This window comes from Pterocles gutturalis, unplaced genomic scaffold, assembly GCF_000699245.1.
Source record: "Pterocles gutturalis isolate BGI_N339 unplaced genomic scaffold, ASM69924v1 scaffold14995, whole genome shotgun sequence".
Classification (NCBI taxonomy): Eukaryota; Metazoa; Chordata; class Aves; order Pterocliformes; family Pteroclidae; genus Pterocles; species Pterocles gutturalis.
Window position 1 is genome coordinate 14,207 of NW_010138479.1, and position 26,821 is coordinate 41,027.

Genomic DNA, 26,821 nt, shown 5'->3' on the forward strand with positions numbered 1-26,821 from the left:
CAGATGAGGGTGCTGGGGGGGCACCACGCGGGGGGGCTGACATTGTTCGGGAGTCGTCAGCGTTGCTTTTTATTTTGGTTTGTGGCATTTAAACCAAACAGCTCTGCGCAGTGCTTAGTGTTGGCTATGTGAATGTAATCTTTTCAGTTTGGCTTCCTTGTGACTCTGTATTTAAATGAACTGAAAAAACAGGGTGGGATGCTCGGCCCCTGCTCAGGTCCGAAAAGTTTTCTAATGTGGAATTTCCTTCTTGAAAATAGGGTTGGGATTGGGCACAGGCAGGGCAAGAGGATGCTCTGTAGGAACAGGAAGCCTCTTGCTTGGTACCCACAGTGTGAATCCCTTAATTTGAGATCTCACTTTCTTGTTCGCCTGCCCAGAGGCTGCCTCTCCAGCACCGTGAGAGGCTGGAGGTGCTGAGAAGATGTTCTGAAGGAAATCCCCCAAAAGAGCTGGAAGGACAGTTGGGTTAGAATAGCCCTCAGCACAATGCTGGGATTAATTTTCTTTTTATGATTGAGAAAGTACGTAAAGAATGCTTGTAACTGAAGGTGGGCTTGAACCCTGCTGTGCTGTCCAAGACCCGAGCAGAAGATCCCAGGAGGGATGCAGGGAGCTTCACGGCTGTATTGGGTTTCCCGGGATAAGGCACGTGCGAGTCAGCAGACATCACAGGATAACGAAGCTTTTTTCTGTTCCCATTTTAAACTTCATTAGGCATCCATGTTGCGTTACGACACTGCAAGGATTTCAATACTTCATGAGCAAAAGGCATTAAAATTTGTGTATCGGACAAATATTTTTCTTGTTTTTTCTGCAAAGACAAACCCATTATAATCCATGGGTAGTGAGAACGTAACAGCAATGATTTAATAAAACAAATCGCACTTGTTTTTTCTGGTCTTCAGTGTTCTCTGAATGTCATCTTTCTGAAGTAAGGCTGATCGCGCTGGATGTGTTTACACAGCTTCAGTTGGGGATGAATGAGTCCAAGAGTTCCCTTGTAAGTACCCCTCGAGAGCTCCCAAAAGCCAGAGAGGAAATGGAGCTCCTCGGTGTGATGTCTGACTGTCTGAAAGTCTCGCCCAGCGGAGCCTTAACACGGCTTACAGGAATAAGGCTTTTGTTTTAAAGCTGCATTTGAAGGGAAGCCTTTAAAGCAGAATAAACTGTTTCTCTGTTTGTTCGGTTCCATGATCTGGGGCTCAGGGACTCTCAGCACGCTCCGTGTTTCTGGCAGACCGGGGAGCATCACGCACGGTGAAAATCTTAACCTGGAGACTTCATAAAAAAGCAGTTAGACGTGGGAACCGGTGCTTTATCCCAAACTTCTCACCTCATCGTCAGGTTTCTACAAACATTAAATTAGCAAATGAAGTGAGATGTGTAGATTGCCTTTTCCTTAGGCTTCTCTTCCACACTCCAATAACCTTATCTCCACGGCTGCTTAAATAATTTGTACAGCGCTTGGCAGCTTTTTCAGTGCTTGGATATCAAGTTTCTAGTCCACAAAGCTAGTCTGCAGGTCTGGGAGAGCTAGGTGTCTGCTTCAAGCTCCAGTTTTTGTTCTGGGGAACAGAAAATGTTCCCTTGGAGCCTGTACGGGGCGTGAATTCGGTGGGCGTGATAAGACAGACGTCCTGGTGTTCTGCGGAAGGAGGAGTCGCTGCATGACGGCTCTTGTTGATCAGCGCCGGGGCAGAGCGTGTTGTTTTTCCACATGCTCTAATCTGCGATAACAAAAAGAACTCCAGATTGTGTTTTTCAAACACACTTTGGGTCTCTAGGATTTGCCAGTGACTATCCGCTGCCATAACACATCCATCACCCGCAGCCTGATGGGAGGTGGCACTGGTTCAGACACGAGCCTGGCTTTGGAGGAGGCTGAGCAGGACTCGGCAATAAACAGTCGAGTGTTTCGCTTCGTACTGAGTATTCTGCAGAGGATCGTGCGCTGGATGTGGACTTGGATCCCACCGATCTCTTCCGACAGCAAATGCAGGAAGCGCCTCGAGGCAGAATTTAAGATGGGTTTAGGCAAACAATCGTCAGAAATGTCTTGGGTAGAGTATTTGATCTGGCCTTGGACAGGTGGATGGGCTGGGCGGCATCTCAAAACCTTCGGGTCCTGTCTAGTTGAAGGTTTCATTCAACGACAACAGCTCTGTGCTGAGATTTGAAACCTCCGTAGTTTAAGAAAAAGACTCTTTGGAGAAACTGATAGGGCTGCAGGTTTCTTGTAGAGGAGAGTCCCATCTCTTTTTCTTGCTAGGTAACGCTAGGTTGTGTAATTTTTTTCTCCCCAGAGGACTCTATCCATGGTAAGGTTATTTCCATGAGTTTCCCCACGTGCGCAGTAATCACCCGATTTAGGGATCGCCAGGTGCCGTGGCTCATGCTGTGGTATCAATTAGTCCAGCTCTGAATGGTCCTAATTGCTCTGGAGCGGCCAATGGTGATGGTCACTGGTGATTAGAGCGTATCTTGACTCCGTGCTGATAAACATCCACGAAGCCGAAGGTTTTCAGCAGCCGTGGCGCACGTTCGTGTCGGGTGAGCAGATCCTGTTCCTCTCGATGGCCGAGCAGTTTAACGGGCGGATAATGAGACTTCTGCTGCTGCTGGACTTCCTTATTATCCAACCAAGTGACTTCAGCGACGGTTGGTTTTATTTTAAGAGCTTACCACGGCAGAGGCATGAAATAAAACAGAATTTTCACGATTCTGACAAGGGACGGTTGGAGCCATTAACTATTGCGGAAGGGAGATTGAGAACCCAAGCTCTCCCCTGGGTTTAGGGAACCTTCAGGAGATGCGCTTCCCTCGGTGTTGGCCTCTCCTTCTTGGGATTAAATTCCTTCACATTACAACTTCCTTCCTCTTGCATAATTTACAAGGAGAAATGGGTTTATAGGCTCTGAGAGTGGCTCACGCGAGGGAGTTAATGGGTTTAGTACTAATCTGTAGCCGTTTGTTTTTCCTGAGGGTTGTATTTGTGCGACTTTGGGGCGTTTTTATCATTTCTCGTTTGATGAGAGAGGCAGAGTGATGCAGCACGGCACACATCCTATAGATCAAAACCTGTAGAGATCAGTGTGTTTGTAACGAGAAGCCGTGAAGCAGATATATACCTGGATAGAGCTGGGTTAGACAGTTTGTGTGGGGGCCACGTATTATCTGTTAAATTACTGGAAAATGGTCCTTGCTGGTGTGCTGGAGAAGACAAGGGCAAGTAGTAAATAAAACTACATTTCTTAGAGAGGTCTCAACTGCTTGGCTCTGGGACTGCAGGCAAACAGGATCTATTTCAGTACTGCTCAGTAAATTCTTATACCTAGAAATAAACTGCGGAGAGCATGCTTACAGCTTTGGGCAAAGAGAGAAGGGTGGATCGATTAGTGGGCGTGAGCTGATGAGGCCAAAATGAGAGTTGAGAGAATATTATATGGGTGTGTGGAATCTGTGCCGTTGATAGCGGTGTGTCGTGAGATCCTGCATGCATTTCTTCTTTCCATCGTTCAAATACGATTTTGAAAAAAAATATTCTAAGTTCAGGGAAAACCATGACACCTATGAAGTTACTGGAAGACGTGCTTCACTGTGTTGGGATGTATCTGCCCGGAAAATCAGTCCGGTACCAGCAGGATGTATGCGTTAGCCCTTTGGTGAATCCTTCCGTGCGCTGGCCGCTCGCACGGGGTGTAACTGGTTTGATTCCCAGCAGGTTGCCGGCTGCCAGCCCGGGGTTGTGCTGTGGAGCCGGCAGCGGACCAGCAGCGCTTCTTCCGAGGGTGCTGCCTGCTCCGGGAGGCTGCTGCGGACCTGGCGTCACCTCCTCTCTGCTACTGCCCGCACAGAGCGAACCCTTCACCCCGGGGGGCTGCGGTGGGATGGGGGCTGCGAGCAGATGCCCACCACGTCTGGTGTGGGTCTGGGCAGCGTGCTGAATGGCCGTGTGCTAAAACAGGTGATGCATCCTGGTAAGTTAGGAAAAAAAAAAATCTGGTTGGTGGAGCTGATGAGCTCTGCTCCACGGGAGAATTCATCCCCAAATATTTCTTTGCACAGTTGGCTTTCGGGTGATGCTTTTCCTTTCTCCTCATCCTCTCTGGGAGGTGAGGCAGGCAGGGGGGATCTGCAGTAAATTGTGTTGCTTCTTTTCAGTGTCTTAATCCACAAACACACTCTCGGCTCCAGACTCTCTATTTACAGGTTGTGACTATGCCGTGCAGTCTGTCCAGATTAAAATCGTAACCTCTGTCTGACATTTCTGCGGAGATCGTTCATTATCAGCTTAATCTCCTTGTGGTTAATCGTATACGTCCGCCCGGTTCGTTACCTTCCCAGCAAGGGACAGCTCCGCTTCCCTGTTGCTGTGAGCTGGGCGTCCTTTTCGGTGTAAATTCCTCTTATTTTCTGTGTCTTTCCACCTAGTATCTCTAAAATGCAATCTTCTTTATCCTCACATAACTGAATTACTGAAAAACAATTTTTTTCAATTGAAAAACTGAATCCAGGTGTCAGCTTAGCTTTCATCGTGCCGTGCCTTGTTTACTACAACATCCTTCTCTGCGGCCTTGCGAAAAGCAATCTTATCCCTCCCTTATCTTTGCAGAAAGCAAAGGTTGTACGCTTCGCCTTGTGCTTTGATCGTATCGCTCCTCGTTTTCAGGACAGCGTTTGTAGGTTTGTGTTAGACCTTTATTTGGAAAAATTCAATGAGACAGTGTTCTTGGACCATCGCTGGACATTGAAGCACTTCTGCATGTCTCCATTTATCTCTTTTTTTCTTTTTTTTCAGTACTTCTCTTTTATGGCTTGTCCTCTTGCAGCATCTCCTCTCCTTCAGCACGGACCTGTATCCAAAATCCCGTATGGAGGGCAGCTTCACACCCCGTTGCCCTTGTGTTTGGGGCACCCGTGGCTGCCTGGACCACTCCCCGGTGATTCTCGCGGGTCTCCTGGGGTCGCAACGCGAGCGAGCAGGTTTGACGGGAGGAGGTTAAAGGGAACAAGGATGTTTGCAAGATGCTGTGCATCGGAAAGAGTAATGGAGAGTTAAATATTGACATGAAGCTTTCATGAGGCTCTCGCGTGGCGTGTCAGCCGTTGAACGATAAAAACAAATCCTCAGGTTGTGATAAGGATTGAGATGTAACAAACAATAACAACAAAAAGCACCCTCGTGGCTGTGAGTAAAATCATGAGCAAAGCTTTACAGAAAAATTCCCAAATTCACTTTAAAGATTCTGGACTTGGTCTAAATGACAAATCCTCTGTTCTGATTCACGGATCAAGTACAGCATGAGGTGGCTGATGTCCAAACTACTTTAAAATTAACTGCTCCTTCCAAATCTCCGTGATCCTCAGGGGCTGGGTACACTGAAGGTTTCTGCCCCTTTTTCCAGGGAGACAGATTTCACGTGGTGTCTCTTCAGTAAATTACTCTGAGAAGAACTGGAGCTGGGAAACCTGTGTCCTCCTAGCCCTGGGGTACCCCAGGGATAGGAGTGGGTGTGGTGGCTTCTCCATCTTCTTCGGTTATAAGCCATCAAAGCAGCAAAGCCTGGAGTTAGTGTGGATTTATTTGCATGGGGGCATTATGGCTGGGGACTCCGGGTTTCGCCTGCAGTTGTGGCATCAGCGCCGGGGCTTGCACAATGAAGAAAAACAAGCCAGCAGAGGCTGGGGGTTATTTCTGATCCCTTACGCTGTGCTCGCCTCCTGTGTAATTTTGAACACAAAGTACAAGGAGCAGGCTTGATCCTGCCTGCCAGAGAGTGGCACAACGGCGGTGTTGTAGACACCAGGTGAAGTATTTACGGCTTCTCGTCGCTATCCCTGGGTGCGCTTCGTGGCATGTGTTCACTGCTGTGTTTTCACATCAAACTCCGTGTTTTGATATTTTGAGTTTGATTGCCAACAGTTTAGCTGGATTTCTGCAAGTTGTTTTTACCTGCTTGGGGAATCAGCTTGATTGAAAGGTACTTGGAGAATGAAAACAGACCTACTCTGGACTCTTTTTTTTTTGTTGTTTATTTTTTTCAGCTTTGTCCCCGAGCTCTCAGCAGAGGAACGTGCTTTGCTCTGTAAGTTCAGTTCATACGGGGCTTGGCACCGCGGTGTAAACACCACGTGCAGTGCTTAAAGTGCTTGAAAGGAACGTGTTTCTTTGATCTTTATTTTATCCAGGCGATATTAGGTGTAGCGAGCGGGAGGCATCCACTTCTCCGTGCAAATAGCTGGGGTGACAGAGGAGAGCAGGAGTGAACACCTTCGAGGGAGAGAAAGGTAGTTGTAGTGCAGAGAATACTAGATTACTCCAGGGTGCAAACCGCAGAAGGCTGGCATGGACGAGGCTGCGTTTCTAGAGCCATCTCCCTTTATCCGCTCTCTTCCTGTATCAACGCCAGAGCTCACCCTTTTCCCCCTATCTCCGTTCAGCAACTTCTTTCACAGACCTCCATATTCTCCATTATCGCGACCGGACAAGGTGGCACACAACTCTAAACCCTTTTATCTTTTCTAAACTCACGTTCGCTGATCCTAACAGGTCCACGCAACAACACCAGCATCTCCGTCGGTTTTCGCCGCGGCAGCTGTTCGTGGCTGGGAGGATGCCTGGCGGGAAGCAGCTGAATACTCGGGGTTTGCAAATGGCACCGGGACTGTTTTGGAATATTTGAGACATTCCCCGTAGCTCCAAATGAGCATGTAACTTGTGAAAGGCTTGGGAGGAGAAACAAGTTTTTTCTTGTCCTTACTGATAGATGAGATAAGAGTTGTAACGTTGTCCTGAGAAATGTCAGTGGGAAGAGTTTCCTTTACGTTTTCATAGCAGGGTGTTGTTTTTGGAAGTCCCTGTCCATGGGAAGGGAGGCACCTGCAGTTAATTTTATCTGTTCCTGTGTAAATACAGACCTCTTACCGTTCCCAACTCGCAGTTCAGTGGGGTCGTGGCATTATGTACTGTAATATTTTATAAATAACACTTTAATTTTAGTGCTGATTGTAAAACCTTGGGTTTGTTTGGCGCTTGTTCCGTCCCGAGTTGGTGCTGAGAACTGAAATCCTGCGCGTGGCTCTGGGGGGGACGCGTTTTGGGAGGGCGTTGGGGAAAAGGGAGAGAGAAATGTTGTTAGGGAAGTTGGGCACTGGGAATAAGTGACATAAAATTTGCTTGAACGTATTGTGACATTTCCTGAATTCTGCTTGATAACTGCAGCCAGTGTCGGGCGCTCCTGGCAGTCTTTTTGTAGAAGCGTGTTAACCGCTGATTTTCTGTCGTGTTCTGGTTTTTCCACTTATTGTATAGATTCAGGGAGGTCTGAGAGGGCTGCTGTTGTTAGTCACCAGGTGATCAGAAGTCCTCGTGCTCTTTGCAGGCCGATGGACCCCTGTAACCGTGTTCTTCCCGCGTTAGCGCCGTCCTCGTGCCCTGGGAGCCGTTTGCCCCGTGCAGCCCGAGAGCTGCCGCTGGTGGGGTTCAGGGCTTGGGTTTGTGCCTCTCTGGTCTCGGTGACACGAAGAAATAATTGAAGGACATAAGCCACAGTGCAGAGGGGTTGGCAGCACGTTGTTTTTCTTGCAGCAACCCTCTGTCAACCCGCTCTGCTATGGAATTCTAGATTTATACCTAGTCTTCACTGGATATGGTTTTATTTAATTTTTAGTAGTTCTTTCCAACTTTATGATATGTTAATGCAGTCGTTTTAGGTGTCATCTTGACGTGTTTGGATCAAATAAATGCTCACAAGAAAGTAGATTATAATGAGTAAAAAAAATTAAAAATTGTTATATGGATAAAAATTATGTTCTAGAACTCTGTAACAGACACTACTTAACAACTTGCTGAATTTGGAGTTGTCTTGACAGGAAGAGGAGGAGTTAATATCAAGGAAAAGCGATCAAGGAAAAAATACAATATCCATATAACATGATTTAATGCATAGTTTTATAAGGAGGTAAGATCCATAAGGATTTCAGTAGCAGAGATGCCGCTCGGCACTTGCAGAAACTCAGGAAAGAAGCACAAACCCGGTGGTGCTAAATTAGGATCACATGCTTGCAACACACGCTCCGAGGAGCTGCTGCCGTGGGCGATTACTCCTCGGGTTTCCTTTTTTTTCCCCTTGTTGGTTTTCTTTGTGTTTAGAACCGCAAGAACCCATTTCTACAGAGGTCATTATCATGACTGTACAGTTAGGAAATTAAATTACAGCTCCTGCTGCGACTGTAGCTCAAGTCCGATCGTTTGTCCACGCGTGGGACTGTCCGCGGGCACAGTGCGATGTCGGGTCTCGCAGCCGGTTACAGTAAGAGAAAAAAAAACCCGGGGAAACGCAGCGCTCTGCGATAGTGTTTCTGCGGGACTCTGGCTTTGAATTCTGTGCACGTCATCTAACATTACACTAAGCTAAGCTCTGGCATCGGGCGATACGTCTCGCGGCCAAAACAAGCCGTTTTAAGTTGCGTCGATGCCGGGTTCCTACTGGCTTCCTCCTACGTTTTTCTCCTGGTTATAAATACACCTCGCGAGTTAAACGCTCGCCGGGAGGAAAACCCCGCGGCAGGCGGTGAAATTGCATTAGCCTAATGAGTTTTGCAGCTTCGAGGGCAGAGAGCGGCGTGGAGTCCCGGGCGAGGGCTTGTTTGGGGAGCCCCGTTTCTGGTGGCCAAAGGGTTAAGGCGTGTTTGCCTTGTGCAGATAGCCCAGCCTGGATGCCTCCCTGCGCAGGCAGCAAATGCATTGGCTGAGGTTGAGGGCGGTTCTCCTGCCGCAGTTGTTTTCTGTCCTGGACTCCCTTGGATCTGGAGCCTCTTAATTGCCTCGTCGGTAATCAAAACACAGCTTGTGTAATTCATGAAAACGCGGTGGGTTTGCTCCTCGCTGCCCAGGAGCAGCGGCTTGCAGGGGATGCGAGTGGTGGCCCTGGCTGGCCCAGGGGACCCGTGGTGGCCCCTGGGCTGCCACGGCGGACCCACGTCCACGTGGATGGGGCACAGTAGAAAGATCGTGTTGTTTCGTGACAAAATGGTCCCAAAACCACGCGGGAACGTGTGTCCCTGCGCAGGGTATATGCAGAATCTTGACGTTTGTACATGTGGTCCAGAATTTATTCTTAATGAACTGTGTAACTCTTACCGCACCCAAACCACCCTCCGTTTGAATACTCAGCTCACCCCGGACGTCGCTATTCAAACCCATCCAGTGGCAGAGGATCCCAAAGGAACAGCAAAACTTACCCAGAGTGATTTTTATCTCTTTTTTTTTTTTTCTTTTCCTAACAACTCACTGCTGTTGCTTTGTTAGCAGAAAGCAAGAAACAAGACCTAATGAAAACGTTCTTAATCATACTCCAGTATTCAGACAAAGTGTTTATTAGCTGAACAGCTTCATGCTTAATTGCCTTGCCTGTTAAATACAGATCTCCCGGTTACCTGGGCTGGCTCAGGGACCGTGTTTACAGTATCGGTGTGTTTTCTTTCCACCTGGAGCACAGGGAAGTGGTGAAACGACAAGACGGGAGCGATCCGTGGAGGTAGAAATTCCTTTGCGCTGACTCTGCTGCCTTTTGTCCCCCCCGTTGGGCCTCAGCAGCATGAAGAAATGTCAGTCTGAATCCCTAACCAGAAAGGTTTGTAAAATGCATTGTTCCCGAGGTCTTTGGAGCCGCTCTAGCTGACTGGTTAAATATTGATTCACCCCTGGAACAACGGGTTGGAACCTCTGTGTCGGCTCTGGCTCTCCCCGAGCCAGGGCAGGTTGGTTAAGCTGTTTGTCATCTTTGGGACAGGGATTTTCAAAGTCTCGTTCTTAAAGACCTGATGAAGAGGTTTATGTGGCTGGGATGAGCAGCTCTGCTCTGGTGCTGGTGCTGCAGCTTTTTTTCCTGCAGCAGCTTTGATGGTACGGCGTGGTGGGCTCTGCCCCTGCCCCAGAATAGCCGTTCCCTTGTTTCTAACTAGGCTTCATGAAATTCCCTTTTGCCTTTCTGTACTCTGACACAGCGTTGCCTTTTTCCTATGCTGCGAGGGAGGCACCGCATCATCCCAAAGTCCCGCGGCATTAACCAGGGGCTGGGGCTGCGCAGATGCGAGGTGCCTCCTCGGTTTGTGCTGCCCCGTGTCACAGCTCCCAAAAGCGCGATCTCGCCGCAAAGGGGTGAATCTGCACGGGCCAGTGATGAGTACTGGAGTCTGCAAACCTTGGTGACAAAGGGGTAACAAGGTGCACTGGGTCAGCACAAACCTATTCAGAGTTGTCCTGCAGTGACAGCCTAAGGTGGCAGAAAAAAAAAAAAAAAAAAAAAAACAAGCCCCGTCGGACCCATCTGGAGTCACGTAACCTGGCCGCTGGAGTGCTGGTTATAAGAAGCGGTGGTGAAGATATGCTGGAGAGGTTTCTACGTGATTTTCAGGTCCTTGTTGGAAAAAATGAAATACCTTCTGGCATGCATACTGGGATAATGTCAAGACAACATCTCTTCAGGATCCTGTGTAAGGAGGATTTGCATAAAATAGTGATTGACAATTTCTGGTCTTGAGTGCTTAATGGAAAAAAAAAAGACGTTGCTGTGGCTGCTTCGCTGTCTTCAAGCTGTCTTTCAGACATCAAAAGCTCATGGAACAGGAAAAAGAGAAACATTAAGAACAGTTTAAAAATAGCTTAATTGTATCTTCTAAAAACCTTTAGAGCTGGGGATTGAAACGGTTTCTGCCCTGGGAGTGTTTGCAGCTGAGTTCAGAATGTGTAAATAAGCGCAGGACTTTGAAGATCAGTTTCCATAACAAATTTTTTAAAAATACTGTGTGGCATCATGGTAACTGGGTGCTGTGTGTCCCCAGGTGTTTTGCATGAGGGCCAGCTTTTCCAGATTACCTGTCTGCTCCGCTGACTCCCAGAGAAACAAATGCTGTCCTCTGAGTATTTGAAACTCTGTGGTTCTTAAGCAGGAGACAGACCCGGGAAAACACCCTTTGCAGGAATTGCCAGTGGGGAGCAGTGACTCGTGCTGCCAGCGCTCGTCCTCCAGCTGGCACAAACCACTCCTGAAGCGTTTGCCGTGGCGGTTCACGTCCCAGCGGGATGCTGACCCCGCTCCGGGGAGGTGGGAGCTGGTACCAGCAGGTGTAGAAATCCTTGCAAGGCGTCGGTGTGGCAGTGCTCGCTCAGGAACGTGGGGAGGTGTGCGAGAAACAGCCCAGGCTGTCCCCCCTCCATAAACATTGGTGATGTAGGCTGGGATGAGTGAGTTTGATAGTGTCTTGGACTAAATTCTGGAATTTTCTCTCTGTGTTTTTCTCTTGCCAATATTTTTAATAAATTGCAGCAATGACATCTGTTGCTAAACTGTGCTCCATCTGTGGCCTGGTGAAGAATGTATAACCACGCTTTCAAAACAGGCTCCTCATTTTATGCTGAATCCAGCACAGGGTATCCTCTGCTACTGCTGGGCTGCTGCATCTCAGGCAATTGCTGTTTGTGACGGGTTCATGGAATCAGACCCATTGCTGGAAAGGGCAGAAAGCTGGTCAGTGTAAAAGCAAATGAATTAGAAATACACTCCCGTGTTTCTTGTTAGCAGACGAATCTTGGGGGATGCACAGCGAAAATTCCTGCAGGGAATCGCTGGTGCGGAAGCAGTCAGATATTTGAGATTGAATTGCCCTTGTGACAGAATTTCTGCTTTGTCCGTGTTTCTTCAAAGGGTTTGTCAGGCTGGAACAAAGCAGAGGTGCTTCCTCTTCACTATCCCAACTACAGCTGCGTATTCCCAGGATGGCATTGACGGCTTTAACGCCGTAATTCTGCAATCCTTCTGCCCGGGCGGGGTGCGGCCAAGGGGGACTTTCCCTCTGTGCTGCGGGTCCTACACGCGGCTGGTGCAGTTGAGTCAAACCCGCCCGCGTTGCACTGTGGGGCTGCTCACGCGTGTTACCCAGAAATTAACATTTCAGCCCCAGAACATGGGTGTGGCTGGGACCTCCCCAGTTGAAGCCCTTCCTGCTTCGGCAGTGGGCAGGGAGCTGGGGGTGTTTGGAGGCGGGTGGTGGGAGTTTGCTGTGAAGTTCCCTGGTCTGGCCAGCGCAGACCCCGGGAGGACTCATCGCCGTCTTCCTCACCAAGGGCGCTTGGCCGGGACGCCAGAAGCCGCTCAGACCTGCTCAGTGGGAAGCAGGCGATGGCTCAATCTGCCTCGTGGCGACTCACAGCTGTATCCCAATGGCTGGAGTTACCGTGCCGATAGATCCGGGCCCACGTCCCCCATCCTTTTTCCTGCTCTTGAAATGTCTGTGTCAAAGCCGTGGTGGTGATTTCAGCTGTGTTACATCTTCTGACTTCAAGTTCTGTGGCGTGTTTGGGATGAAGCAGTTGGATTTAATTGGTTTGGCCTCGTTTGAATCGTTAAGACGGCATGTGAAGGTGCTGAGCGGCAGCGGGGCAGGACCGTCCTTCCTTCGGAGCTCCTCCGCGTTTGCTCAGCCTCCCACCAGCTCCTTGCTCAGCGTTAGTCATGGTCTTTGCTCCGAGCTACGCTGCTGCTCGGTTTCTGTTTCAAAGCCCAAACCACTCATTAAAAGTATTGTGAGGCGCTAAGTAATGAGTAATTAAAAAGTAAACCATAAAAACCTCAAGCAATAACGCTCGTGGGTGCCCTTCTTCTTTTTGGACTTGCTGGGAGAGCCGCCAAAGAGCTTCTGCTGGGTGCCAGGGCAGCAGGCTCCCTCCCGGGAAAGCGGGGACAGGCTGACAGAGAGGAGGCAAATCCCGATAAAGCTGGAGGCTTACGTGAAAGTACTGTTGGTGTGCGTTATTTGCAGCGTTGCTGTGGGAGACTGAGTTTCTTAAGCTAAGAAACTATAATCTTCTGGCTGAATCTGGCCGTCCCAGACTGGAGAGCTCTCGCTGCAGGAGTCGCATCTCTTCTGGGCACCAGAAATAAAGTTGGAGCCACCAAAGCGCTGCTGGGAGCCTCGGAGCTCTGGACCAAGAGAAGAAGGTCACCAAGCTGAGCAGGGTGAAGTGTGGCTGCTGGTAAGCCTCTCATGTTGGTACATTGTCAACTGATGCTCCGTTGCCTTTTGTCTTTTCTCTCCGCAGTTTGTCCACCCGCCTGCAAGTCCCAGGGCTGCACCTCCGACGGTCAGTGCTGCCACAGCGAGTGTCTCGGGGACTGCACGGAGCCGAACAACGCTGAAAAATGCGTGGCTTGCCGCAACTTCTACCTTGAAGGCAAATGCGTGGACACCTGCCCGCCCGGTTACTATCGCTTCGAGGGCTGGCGTTGCGTGACCTTCGGCTTCTGCCAGGAACTGCACAACAAATGCAAAAACGCCAGGGAGTCGGGCTGTCACGTTATCCACAACAACGAGTGCGTCCACGAGTGCCCGTCGGGATACATCATGAATTCCAGCAAGTGAGTACAAGGGTCTGCAGATAAAGAAGCCGTGCAGGAGTTTTTGTACTGTGCTTTTCTCTCGCTTGGACGGAGAGTTTGTGTTCCATGTCAAGACCAAGAAAAGTTTCTGGCGTTGGAGTGTCTGTGACAATGACCTCTCTGCTTTAATACCATTTGCAAACAAATTCCTTGCTGATTCAAGCCATTAAAAGCAGACAGGTCTAGCTACCTCTTTGTTCTTCCTCTGTTTCCTCTTAAGTTTGGAGAAATTGGGAAAGGGAAATGCAGAGAGAGAGGAGAAGGAAAGAGGAGCGTTCTGAAGCCGCAGGGTCTTTCTGCAGTCGAGTGGGACGAGGGAGATGGGCAGCGGAGAGGCTTTAGCAGCTGTGCCTGCCTTCCCCTCCCGCGCAGAGCTCAGGCTGGACAGCAGAATAGGGAGAAGTCGTGTCTAATGAGAAGAACATAACGTATTTTCAGTGGATCGTTCTCAGAATATCTGTCGCTCATCCCTGTAATTACTTTCATTGAGCAGGTTCGAGCTGTGCCAGGCATAAACGGACAATGTGACAAACAAGTGCAGCGCCAGTCAAAGCAGGGAACGGCCAGTCGGACCATTCCCAGGGTTTTTCAACAAAGGAATTAAATAATTTATGTTGCTGAGCTGTTGTTTATCACTGAAAACTTTGTTGTTTGTCCCACAATAACATTATATATTGCGATGAGTCAGATTTCCTATAAGTATTGGTAGCTTTGTACTCGCATGTATTTGCCCCTGCCGTAATAATTTCAGGGAATTCGTCCTAACAGGACTTTTTATTCCATTTCCTGATCCTGCCGTAATAATTTCAGGGAATTCATCCTAACAGGACTTTTTATTCCATTTCCTGTTTTGCTTTTCAAAAGAATGAACTAGCATCCCCCAACGCAGATCTGCCGCTTGTGTAACAGCAGCCGTCGCCTTTCTCCTCTGCTTGTTCTGGTCACACCACCGCTCCCTGCTTTTCCTGCAGCGTTGATTTCTCTGAACTCGTTGGGAACACGTTCTTGTGGTGCTGTGACGAGAGCAAGCAATCATCCTGCTGCCTGTTAAGAAATATTTCCCCAGAGCACAAAGCTCGTGCTCCCTTGCCTTTTTTTAAAGCAAATTTACTTTCAGTCCTTAATGAGAGGACTCCCAGATGAATGGCCAGCTCTCCGCTCATCAGTTAGGTGTTTGGTTAACGATCTTGGGATGGAGACTGGGGCATGGGTTTCTTGGTTTTGAAGCCCCTGGCGTGTATGGCGCTGAGCAGCATCGTGGTGGACGGGCTGCTCAAAACAGTCCAAATCATTCTGGGTTCTGTTGTGTAGGAAGGGATGGAGTGATTAGCATTGGAAATGTGGAAATGACAATTGAAAGAATGATCAGCCATCATTTGGAGTTCCAAAGAGCCGTGTGCTGCGCTCAGCAGGTGAATCCCACGGCAAATTGTCAGGACACTGTTGCTTTGAATTGATTCCTTTGCTTTTGAGAGCTGCTGGGGACGCCCCAGGTGACGTTCTGCAAGAGCATCAGGTCTACGTTCCCGACTCTCTTGTATTTCAGCTTGCACTGTACGCCCTGCGCAGGGCCCTGCCCCAAGGTTTGCGACTACGGGAAGGAGAAGACGATCGATTCGGTGACATCGGCACAGGAGCTCCGTGGCTGCACGGTTGTTAATGGAAGCTTGGTTATAAATATCCGCGGAGGAAGTAAGTTCTGCATGAGTAAGGGGGTAGGGAGCTCTGGATGTCACATCGGTGAACATGACACCGTGCGTGAGCTGGGGCTTCTCTTGTTTGCTTTGACCACTCTGAACCTGCCGAGTGATTCAGAAAAATAACCTCAAAGGCTCCTGTGATGTTCGTTTGGGTTTTTTTGCTGAGTTTTGTAAGGTCTTCTGAATATGTGTAAAGCAGTTCTATTTAATATTTTTGGGCTCTGGTATCAGTGTTTCTCTCTGTGATATCAGAAGACTAAAGCCGCTGTTTTCCTCTCTGTAGATAACATAGCAGCTGAGCTAGAAGCGAATCTCGGCTTGATAGAAGAAATCTCAGGTTACCTAAAAATTCGCCGGTCTTACGCCTTGGTTTCTCTTTCTTTCTTTCGTAAACTACATCTGATTAGAGGAGAAACACTAGAAGCTGGGTGAGTTCTTTCAAAAGATATTTTATTTTAATGCTTTGAAGTGTGAGGAGTGCCGGTGCTATCAGGGTGGTTTGTATTGGTAAACAATTCCCAAGTTATTTTTAAATGTTCCTCTGCCTGTGGCTTGTGGCTTGTGGCGTGCCAGGGAAGATCTTTTGCATTCATTCTTCTTTGGTGTCTGGATTAGTGCATGAGAAAAAAGGAGTTTTCAGTGGATCCTCTCCCAATCCACGTTTTCATTCTCTGCTTTCAGGAATTATTCATTTTATGCCTTGGACAACCAGAATCTTCGCCAGCTCTGGGACTGGAGTAAACACAACCTCACTATCGCACGAGGCAAACTCTTCTTCCATTATAATCCCAAACTGTGTTTGTCAGAAATCCACAAGATGGAGGAGATCTCTGGGACGAAGGGGCGTCAGGAGAGGAACGACATCGCCCTCAAGACGAACGGTGATCAGGCCTCATGTAAGAAAGTCTCAGAATACAGCGAGATTTGCTTCATTTTCCTTTCCCTTGCCGACCTCATTCTCTGATTTCTCCCAGCCTAGCCTGTGGTGTCCAGGGACTGTCCTTGTCCTTTTGGTAACTCACCAGGCACGTGGCTTGCCACTCGCTCGTGCGCTGCAGCGACACTGTCGATATGCCGTGAGTGAAAGCACTTTGGGGTTCTCCATCTGGCCAGAGCCCACCTTGCCAGCTTTGGGCTTCAGAAGTTTGCTCTTTGTGTGCTCAGCTGTGAGCTTTTCAGGGTTGGGTGTATTGTGTCTTTTTGAAGAGTTCAGCACAACAAAACCTCAGTTCAGCCTGGGACTTGGTGTTATTGCTGAGTACCTGATTAACAGGCATCATCTTCTCTTCCCATGTCATGAGGTGACAGTATGCACCCAGAAACAGGATTTCCACCCATTGCTGGACCCAAGGCTGGGAATTCACACCCTTTGAAGGCAGAGGCAAACCACATTATTGGGTTCAGCGATATAGATCGTCATGGATTTTAAAATACGTTGCCTTTACATTTCCCACTTACTAGAATTTAGTAATTTTTTTTTTTAGCATTAACAAAATTATTGTCGCTTCTCTTTTGTTACAGGTGAAAATGAATTGTTGAAATTTTCTTCCATTAGAACATCTCATGACAAGATCCTGTTGAAGTGGGAGCCGTACTGGCCTCCCGATTTCCGTGATCTCCTGGGATTTATGCTTTTTTACAAAGAAGCGTAAGTGATCCACCATTAGGTTACAGAACAATAGCCACACTGGGCTTCCACAAAGGGCAGTCGGCATTGAAGAGCTGGCATAGCTATTTAGTCTCTGTGATTTTCTGGCTCCTACACTTAAATTTCCAATGTTAACTTTATATAAAAGTGTCCATGAAGATCCCTGACTTACCTGAGTTGTGTACAGTCAAAATTCCTCATTTAAGAGCAATCCAAACATTAGTTGTTCCAGCCATTCCAGACATACATACTCTAACCATGGAGTTTATCCTCTCCCTGCTATCTCCATGGGGTGCTGAGGCTTTTATTCCCTTTGAGGTGGGAAACATTCATTTAGAATCAAGGTTACTGGGCTGATTTCCATAAAGCGGAAAATAGCGAGCCTGGATTGAGTTGTTGGGTTCATCTGTGGAACAGTACCTGGGCTGTGATGCTGGTGGGAGGCTGGGTTGCAAAGCTCCCTACGCTTCACTTTCAGAATACATCCGATGGGACAGTTACACTTTCTCCAAAGGGTGAAGGATTATAACTTTCAGGGATGTCTTTAGAAATGTTGGTTTTTTGGTTTTAAAAGCTTGAATTTGTATTGTATTAATTTGAGTCTTTTCTTTTTCTTTTTTTTTTTTTTCTAAAGTCCATACCAAAATGTGACAGAGTTCGATGGCCAAGACGCCTGTGGGTCAAACAGCTGGACAGTTGTGGATGTTGACCCACCCCCACGGTCAAACGAGCCCAAAGCCCAGGCCCAGCCAGGCTGGCTTCTGCGGGGCTTGAAGCCCTGGACGCAGTACGCGGTCTTTGTGAAAACTCTGGTCACCTTCTCAGACGAACGAAGAACGTACGGTGCAAAGAGTGAAATCATCTACGTCCAGACCAACGCCACTGGTCAGTACCATGGAATTAATGTTGTCTTGCAAGTGAAAAAGAAAAATAAACCTAAATCATCATCTGCATGGTAGTCGTGATAGTCCCATCTCCGTGAAACTTTCCGCTGCCGTCGCTGCTCTGCTTTGGTCGGAGGGTATTCCTGAACAGAGGGGAGGATGTGTGCTTCCCTGCATGGGGAGGTGGTGCCAATGTGCACCTCTTCCATCAGGCTTTTGTGGCCACCTGGAAGAGCTTGTGTGCACGCTGGTGTGTCCTTCTGCGGGGCTGTGGGGTGGCAGTGGACCCCCTACGGAGACCCCAGCGTATTCCCGTGGAAATGGAAACGTGCCTGCGTGTGTTCCGTGGAGCTCTCGCAGAGCAGTGGAAGTGACCTCTGGCTCTTTTCCCACCCCTGCAGTTCCCTCGGTCCCGTTAGATCCGATATCTGTTTCCAACTCTTCGTCCCAAATCATTCTGAAGTGGAAGCCGCCCTCCGAGCCCAACGGGAACATCACGCACTACCTGGTGTTCTGGCAGCAGCAGGCGGAGGACAGCGAGCTGTATGAACTCGATTACTGCTTGAAAGGTGGGTCTGTGGCTCTCACTGTGTCTTTCTTTCAAGCTTCCTCAGAACTGACTGGAGAGTTTTCACACCCCTTGGAGGTGCTCTGGGTGCCTCGTTTTGCTGTTTCCAACACTTGTTCAAGAAACAAGCTGAGATGCAGCTGCATTCTCCCACGGCTCACTTACATTATACCTTCGGTGCTACTGACAAATTGTGTGCAAAAGCTCTCCAAAAACTTTTTTTTTACAAAGTAATCCAATAACTTTTCCTTTGGGGATCTCTCTTCTGCACTTGTTCCTTTTAAACTGAGCAGTAAGTTTAATAACAGCCATGGAGATAGTAAGGAAAAAATGTCAGTGCTGCTGGAGATCAGCTGCCAAGTGAGTTTTCGAAAGCATCCTGCGCCTCTTTTGGAATTCTTTCGGAACAGAGTTTTACGAAGAACTCCCAAAATCTCACCTGCTGCCCTGTGTCACTGAACTGAGCTGAGCTGGGGTAGAACTCTGACTACAGCCGATCTGAGCTGCATTTCAAACCCAGCACAGCTCTGACTCAAAGGCCTGTCAGAGGAGAGGGAAAGCTGCCCGGCCCCGGGTATGAAAGCTCAGGATGCCCGAATGTGCTGTGAAACTTGGGCATGCTAGTTTGGGATCTTTGTAGGATCGAACATTTGCTCCTGCAATGCCAAGGATGAAGGATATTAAAATTGTTTTGTCCACAGGATTAAAACTGCCCTCAAGGACGTGGTCTCCTCCTTTTGAATCTGAAGACCCTCAGAAGTATAATCAAAGTGAAAATGAGGATGTCAGCGGAGAGTGCTGTTCCTGTCCTAAAACCGACTCTCAGATACAAAAGGAGCTGGAAGAGTCTGCTTTCCGCAAGACATTTGAGAACTATCTTCACAATGAGGTTTTCGTCCCCAGGTACGAATATCAAAGAATATTTTCCAGGCTGTCAGGGCTAGGGAGAGGTTAATTATTACTAAATAAAAATATTGGGCTGGACATGGCCATGTTGCCGGTCTCTCTGGGCTTCCAGGAGACTGTCCAGTCCAGCTGAACGCGAGTGTTGGAGATTGCTGGGAGCTGAGCGCCTGCAGCTGATGTTCCTGCAGCTTTGGGAGATTCTGCTCTTATTTCTCTGAATTCCCCTCAGCTTCAGAATAAAGTGAGAATCCTTAACAAATAGCTAAACACCTGCAGCTCATTTAAACTTGTAGGATGCCAAAAATAGCTAGGGTTTTTTTTTTCTGTCCTCAAATTTTGTGGTCTAGCTTTTCATCCAGTTGAAAAGAAAGGAAAAAAAAAAGGAAGGTTACCACGCCACAGCCTTGTCCTTTAGCACGGTGTTTGCGGTCTTCCTTGCACTTAGTCTGGGAAATACCTCCAATACCATGAGGAATGCGACTGCTGTGGGTGGTGAACGTCCTGTTTTGAATGGCACACGCGGTGTCACATTAAGGGGTGTTGGATGTCTTCACACTTCATGTGCAACGCTGGGAACCAGGTTCGAGCCTGCAGTGATTTACCCTCTGCGCTGTCACGCATTTTGTGCTCTACATTTATTCTCTGCTTACTGCTCTTAGCTAATAAACATTTCTTTTCAGCTGCTTGACAAAAGCGACGTTACTGCGCAGAACATTTTTTACTGTTGAGTGTGTTAGTGTCTCTCCTCTGCGAGCCTGGTTCAATCCCTGCAGTTGTCACCTGGAGGCTTGTCCAGAGTCACTCCTTGTGCTGTTTCTTTGCCGTTGGTGCTGATCAGGACAAGTTTCAGTGTGCAGATCGATGCCAGGACACAACATGCTCAAAGGCAGGGGAGAACCAAGCCATGTACAAAAGCCAGACTCCTCTTGGTGTAGGCAGACAATTCTGACAACCTGATTTCTTTTCTTTTTTTCTTTTTTTTTTTTCTTTTCGATTTTGTTGTGCAGCCAGCCCAGGATGCTTCTCAGGCCAGTGTCTGGGGTATGTATTTTAGGAAGAAACCAATCACCAGGATGTGCCACCTTGTCAGCCTGCTAAGGAAGAAATCTGCCCTTTCCTGGGCTCACTGATCCTTTCCATACGCCCCTTTTGCCCTTACAGGTCAGCAGTGAAGACAACTTCCTGGGGCATCCATCCTGCTTGTCTTTTCTGACAGGCAACGTAAATTAGAATTTGTTTTCCTGTCATTACTCTGCCTATTGCCTGCTCGTGGGGCAGCCTGGCCAGAGCCTGGCGAATGAACAAGAAGTGTGTGTTACTTCAGGTGCTTTTTCTGTGGCTCCCGATAGTTCCTGGACCTCTCCCGAGGTGCTGTGTGGGCTCCCCTTGAGTTAAGAAGCTTTCTGCCAGTCCCAGGGAGGAATCTCACAGATGAGGCCGGCAGGGAACAGCAGATGGCAGGGGTGCAGAAGACAAAGCAGCTGAGAAGTTGCTCCCCTGGCATCTCATCTCCTTGTTTCCCATGTACCATTTTTCTCCTCCCGTCCTGTTCCCAGCTCTGACCCCTGTGCAGTGTCCCGTCCGAACGAGGCTGTGCCGCGGATCCGCCGTGCTCTGCCTTGGTCCGGGTCTGATCTCACCCGACCTGCTGAGAACCCCTCTGGACCCACAGCAGCCGTTCCTTCCCCACCAGTGTGGTTGGTCAGAAACTCCAGCAGATTCTGTCCTGAGTCTCGTGGGTTCATCTGCTCTGGCGCTGGCAAGGCAAACGAGAAGTTTCTAAATGCTTCTTGCCATACCCACCTTCCCGCTCAGAGCCAGCGGGTGTCTGCACCACGTGCTTTGTCACCTCCCTTTGCAGCTGAACAAGGTGGCCATCAGCAGCTGGTGCTTTGTTTCTTCTTCCCTGTGTTATTTGCTCTTGGAAGGAGTTTGGCACAGATCGGAGCACAGGGGCGGTCGCACGCTGGAACACGCTGCCCAGGGAGGCTGTGGAGTCTCCAGCCTCGGCGATGTTGGTGGTCCTGAGCAACCTGCTCCAGCTGCCCCTGGGGTTGGACAATCTTCAGAGGTCCAACCTCAACCGCTCCGTGATTCTGTGAAAGATTTCAAAAGTAAGAAAAGTCCTGAGAGGCAGAGGGGGAGCTAAATGGCTGCTACTCAGGGTTAGTTCCATGAAAACTCTCCGCCATCAGGAAAAGCAGTCTGACGGTTCTCTGTCCTCTCTCTGTCACACACACTTGTGCCGTTACAAATATCAGGGGGTTACAGTGTGAGCAAGAGCTGGGATATGATTCACGTTAAAATTAACTTTTTTTCCCTTGGTTTCCCCATTCAATCCAATTCTGTACAAATACATCAATGCTTTTGCCAGTCCAAGGCGGGGACAGGCCAGCTGTTCCTCAGCTGGTTTCAGGAGTGTGGAAAAGCTCAGCTTAGGCTAGCAAAGGTATTTCTAAAATCCCCAGCAAAGGGCGTATTGCGTGTGATGAGTTGTCCCATCCGTCCCTCCAGCTGAGAGCCCTGGCACCTGCCAGGAGGAGGAGGAACCTGGGTCCGAGAGCGTCACAGGGAAGGTCACTGGAGCTGCTGAAATGGCCACAATGAAACCTGCACGGGAACAGCCAGGGGAAGGCATGAGATGTTTGAAAATACAGAGAATTTGGCAAGGAAATTGCTGCAAATCCTGGATAACAAATATGGGGAGATCAGGGCTTAAGCTCCCAAAGTTTTTCTTGCTTTCTGTTACTCGAGAAGGGAGAAGTTGTTCTTGCGTTTATTCTGTGTTGCATCAGTGGTCAAATTACTGTTTTACTTGTGAAAAACAAAATTCTTCTGAACACGAGGAACAGCTGAATCCACACTTTGCCCACGGTGGTGTGTGGCTTTGCTTTTAAGTCCAAACAAGATTCTGGCGGACGGTAAAGAATCCTTCCAGAGGAGGGAGGTGGCATGACCCAGAGCCGGCTCTCTGAACTCTGCCCCATTGTTGGGGGACACTGCTCAGAACAATGCGCCGGCCAAGATAACAGCAGCTCCAAAATGAGTTAATTAGTAATTAGAGAAAGAAAAAACTACAAACTGGAATGTGCTCTGCTGAGCCTGCCGTTCGGCATCCTGGTTTTTCATCAGGTGGGTGAGTGTGCTGCGGTTGGTGTGTGTAACCTGGAGTTGAGTTGGAGGAGATCTTAAACTCTGCTTTCAGCTGGTTGCGTTTGCTCTTGGAGGAGAAGTATCCCCAGGGGACGGAGCTGGGGGCTGCGGACAAAGACCTGGTCTGCGCAGTGCCCCGTGGTGGCTGCACTTGGCCGATGATTTGCCCGCTCTGAGGGTGGCCGTGGAAAGTGCAGTTCAGCAGCAAAGATCTGCTCCAGCAGCTCGTTACATTTTTAGAGACTGGAGATGCCTCAAGCGCGGGTTCAGTTCAGGTCGCTCTTTGTAGCCTTTAATAGCCGCACACACATGCACACACCAAAAAAGATCGTCGTCCCCTTAGAATACGTGCTCTGCTTTTCAAACGGCGTCAGTTCCTTTGTGTCACTGGATCCTGTCACTGATTCACCACCTTGGTTCCGTCCCAACCTGGAATTCCTCGTGGCCAACATCTGGCAGGATCCAAAGTGTTGGAATGAGGAGTTTTGGTTTGGTACTCGTTCCTGTTTGTTTTTTTTCCCCAAGAAAATTAAATTTGTGAATGGTTCTTAATTCTGGTGAATTAATGCTGTTTCTTTACTGACAAAATCTGACTTGAGAGTTTTCTCACTTGCAAGCAGGGGAGGTGACAGGGTCCCACTGCCAGCTCTGTTTTTACAACTGCAAAAAAATTGATTTTCAGACTGAAGCGCGATGATTCGAGAGGCAATATTTGGTTAATAAAGCTGCACAATTAATATATAGTCTGAATCTGTGAGGTTTAAATGTGTCTGTTGAAAATAAGAGGTTGGTCTCGGAAAAAGGTGAAAGTTGTCCATCTCTCTGTCGAGATTCAGCCGTAGGGGTCAGAGTGGCAGATGTATCCCCGCGAGCTGTGAAACTGCTTTACGCTTTGTAAACACAAGTTTGTGACACTTGGGATACGGGGAATGTCCGAGGTCATCGTCTGGGGGCTGTGGGGTGACCTCATTTGCTGGAACACGCAGGAGGTGAACTCCGAAGCATTGCAACGCTCTGCCAGACATCCACCGGGCAACCTGGTGAAGCTCCGTGCAGCTCACAGGATCGAGAACTTGAATTCTCACGCAAACACTTTCGGCTTGGATTTCTTTATTTTTATTTGTTTTCCCTGGATGAGGCTGTGCAGGGGAAGAGGCTCGGGGAGACATAATTTTCAAAAGCCATGTGCTCTAAAGACAGATTGCTTTTAAAAAAAAATTGTTCAAGTCCTGAATTTCTTTGTTGCATTGCAAATACGAGCCTTGAGTTTGAGTTTTCAGTAGCACTCCGAGCTCTCCCATTTTAACTCTTCCTTTCCAGGTGGATGGGTTTACACTGACTATAACATTGTGACCGGTATTATTTCATAGGCCATCAAGAAAACGGAGAGACCTGGGCTCTGTGGCAAACGCCACCGTGGTGATACCCACCCTCGCGTCCTCTCCAAACAATTCTGCAGCAGCGTCCGAGAACGCGGAGGAACAGAAACCTTTCGAAAAAGTGAAGTCGAAGGAGTCCTTGGTTATCTCAGGCCTGCGGCATTTCACCGGCTATCGCATTGAGCTCCACGCTTGTAACCACGATGCTCAGGAATCCCGCTGCAGTGTTGCAGCTTACGTCAGTGCCCGCACCATGCCCGAGGGTAATTATCTTCCTGAGCTGTGCTTTGGGTTGATGGCTGTTCACAAAATGCTGCTTTTGCTCTGGGAGCCAGCTGCAATGCAGAAACATCGTGTAGAACATTTATGTCCTGGTGGGAAAGGATGATGGAGGGAGTATTGGTGGTTTTGTATGTTGCTGAAGACATGAAATAAAACTGTAATTAATCATGACCTTGGTTCTAGCTAAGGCTGATGACATCGTCGGTCCAGTGACCCACGAACTGGTTGAAAAAAACACGGTGCATTTGATGTGGCAGGAACCGAAGGAGCCGAACGGTCTCATTGTGCTGTACGAAGTGAATTACGGACGTCTCGGGGAGACAGAGGTGAGAATTTCTGCTTGTCCCTTACCGCAGCACGGCTGGAGAGGCAGCTCTGCCTGGGAGGCCAGGGCTGTCCAGTCCTCCTGCGTTTGGCGTCTGTCCTGGCTGGTTTCCTTGTGCACAAACCAATGTGACATGAAACGTCACTACTGAATTCGTACCCTCTGGAATTTTGTCCGTGGTGACACGGAGAAATAACCGTCTGCCTCCGTGGTGCGTGTCTGCCACATGAGCGTGTCTAATTGGCCAACGTTTTGCATGGAGTTTTTTTAGGAATTTTATTTCCCAGAAGGACAGAAAACATACATCCAAATTTGAGTTGCTGGGAGAAATTCAGAAAGCGTTGAGCAGCCAGGAGCTTGTGGGCAGCCCCGCTGCCCGTGCAGAACGCCGGTGCCAGGGCAGGAGGGTGGGCAGCCCAGCTCCGGTTTCAGGGCTGAGCTCTCATCCAGCAAATGGCATCTGCTCCCTGTAACCTGAACTGCCAAACTGTAAAATGCAAATCCAGGACAAACCGCTTGGCTGGAAAAGACCTGAGCATGTGAAAGCCCCGTTTGTGTACGTTTGCCAGGCAGGGAGGGGAGGTGAAACCCTCGTGTGCCGTTCCAGAGCTCTGGGTTGTTGCGGAGGTAGAGTCACGCAGCCTTCCCCTTCCCTCCTCCTGCAGGAAGCACACTTCTGCGTTTCCCGGAAGCATTTTGCCAGCGAGCAGGGCTGTAAGCTCCGGGGACTGCAGCCTGGAAACTACAGTGTCCGCATACGAGCTACATCGCTGGCTGGAAACGGCTCGTGGACAGAACCGACCTATTTCTATGTGGCTGATTATTGTGAGTTCTTTTTTTTTTTCCCCAGAATTTAATTCCTGATACAAACCCAGGTCATTTTTGGAAGATGGGGGTTTAGCAACCAGAGCCCAGGGAACTGTAGGGGGTCATAAAATATTTACCAATACATTTATTTTCAAAAAATTGAAATTACTTAGAAGTGTGTGAATTTTCTTCATGTAGCTGTTGAAAAGCAGTTTCTGACCAGCCCCGCGTTCGGTATCTGAAATAGCCTCTAGTTTCATATTTGTTCCAATTTATTCAAGGGGGAGATTTTATTGAGGAAAAACATGGATTTGGACCTGTATAATACCTCCAGCTCTCTCTTTCTCTCTTAGTGAATGCTCCACCTAATATTGCGGTTATAATTGTTCCAATTATTTTTGCCATTATAATTGCTGGAATTATTGGAGCTGCTTACGTGCTTGTGAAAAAGAGGTGAGTGCAATTTTATGTTGTTTTCACCAGAAGAAGCAAAACTTATATCCAAAGAATTTGTTTTATTAGTTGGAAGTTACGTGTTTGTTTTCTAATTTAGATAATGATTGCAACATTAATTCAGTTTAGGAAATGTTTTGTGCCTTTGGAGATGGGGACAGTTTTTATTTGCTGCATGCTTTGAGAATTGATCAAACTGCCTTCAGCTCTTGTGTCAGAGGCTGCAGATGTGATGAATTATTTGTGTCTCTCTTCCAGACAAACCGAAGGACCGACTGGACCGCTCTACGCCTCCTCTAACCCTGAATATATCAGCGCCAGCGATGGTGAGGGCAGTGAGGGCTTTCTTCGGGGCCTCATTTCTTGGCTGGTCATTCAGGCAGTGCAGCAGTGTGGGACTGGTGTTGTCTTTATGGAGCTTTTCTAGTCCTTTTTTTTAAATTTATACCCATAGTATCCTGTGGCAGTGCTCCACAAGGCTGCTACAGAAATGCTTTCAAAAGATACCTGCTCAATTCAGAACCGTTTCCCTCTGCTCAACAGTCTACGTCCCCGACGAATGGGAGGTTCCACGAGACAAGATCACTCTCCTGCGAGAGCTGGGACAGGGCTCCTTCGGCATGGTGTACGAGGGGATCGCCAAGGACATAGTGAAGGGCGAGCCGGAGACCCGCGTGGCTGTGAAAACGGTGAACGAATCGGCCAGCCTCCGCGAGCGCATCGAGTTCTTAAATGAAGCTTCTGTGATGAAAGGGTTCAGCTGCCATCACGTGGTAAGCGGCACTGGGTGCCTCCCGCGGTTACCAAGCCCCGTCCCATCACCAGGAGCTCCTTAGTGCTCTCCAGGCTGGATGTTCAGCTTACAAAAGCTTCTGCAGGGGCGGTTGATCCGAAAGAGCTGGGATTTTTCCATGTTGTATTCTGTAAAATGCATCTTTCAAAACTTCTCAGCACGACGGGGCTTTGTGGGGCTGTTGGGAGCTCTGGTTCGGGGTGTTGCCTTTGCGGCATCCTTCTCTTTTCATAGCTGCCTCTGCCCAGTGTGTTTGGACACAACCTTGAGGGAATTTCTCACTTTTTTTCCAGGTTCGCCTCCTTGGGGTGGTCTCGAAAGGACAACCCACTCTGGTGGTCATGGAGTTAATGGCACACGGAGATTTGAAAAGTTACCTTCGCTCTCTGAGACCTGATGCGGAGGTAAAGACAGGAGGGAGGGAGTCTGTTGTGCACCAGAGGAACTTGATTTGGTTTTTAATACTTGTCTGTTTATTGTA

The 26,821-nt window shown here is 48.6% G+C and overlaps 1 protein-coding gene across 1 annotated transcript in view; it reads left to right on the top strand.

Annotated features, from left to right (window-relative positions):
• The window catches only part of INSR (insulin receptor), a 38,023-nt gene that overhangs the window by 7,390 nt on the left and 3,812 nt on the right, over positions 1–26,821 (top strand). Inside the window, 15 exon segments of the mRNA XM_010083026.1 lie at positions 13,106–13,433; positions 14,989–15,134; positions 15,426–15,570; positions 15,824–16,038; positions 16,664–16,790; positions 17,425–17,675; positions 18,076–18,243; positions 18,944–19,145; positions 23,672–23,943; positions 24,146–24,288; positions 24,953–25,112; positions 25,448–25,547; positions 25,806–25,873; positions 26,091–26,320; positions 26,634–26,744. Of these exon segments, the coding sequence (XP_010081328.1) occupies positions 13,106–13,433; positions 14,989–15,134; positions 15,426–15,570; positions 15,824–16,038; positions 16,664–16,790; positions 17,425–17,675; positions 18,076–18,243; positions 18,944–19,145; positions 23,672–23,943; positions 24,146–24,288; positions 24,953–25,112; positions 25,448–25,547; positions 25,806–25,873; positions 26,091–26,320; positions 26,634–26,744 (2,666 nt within the window).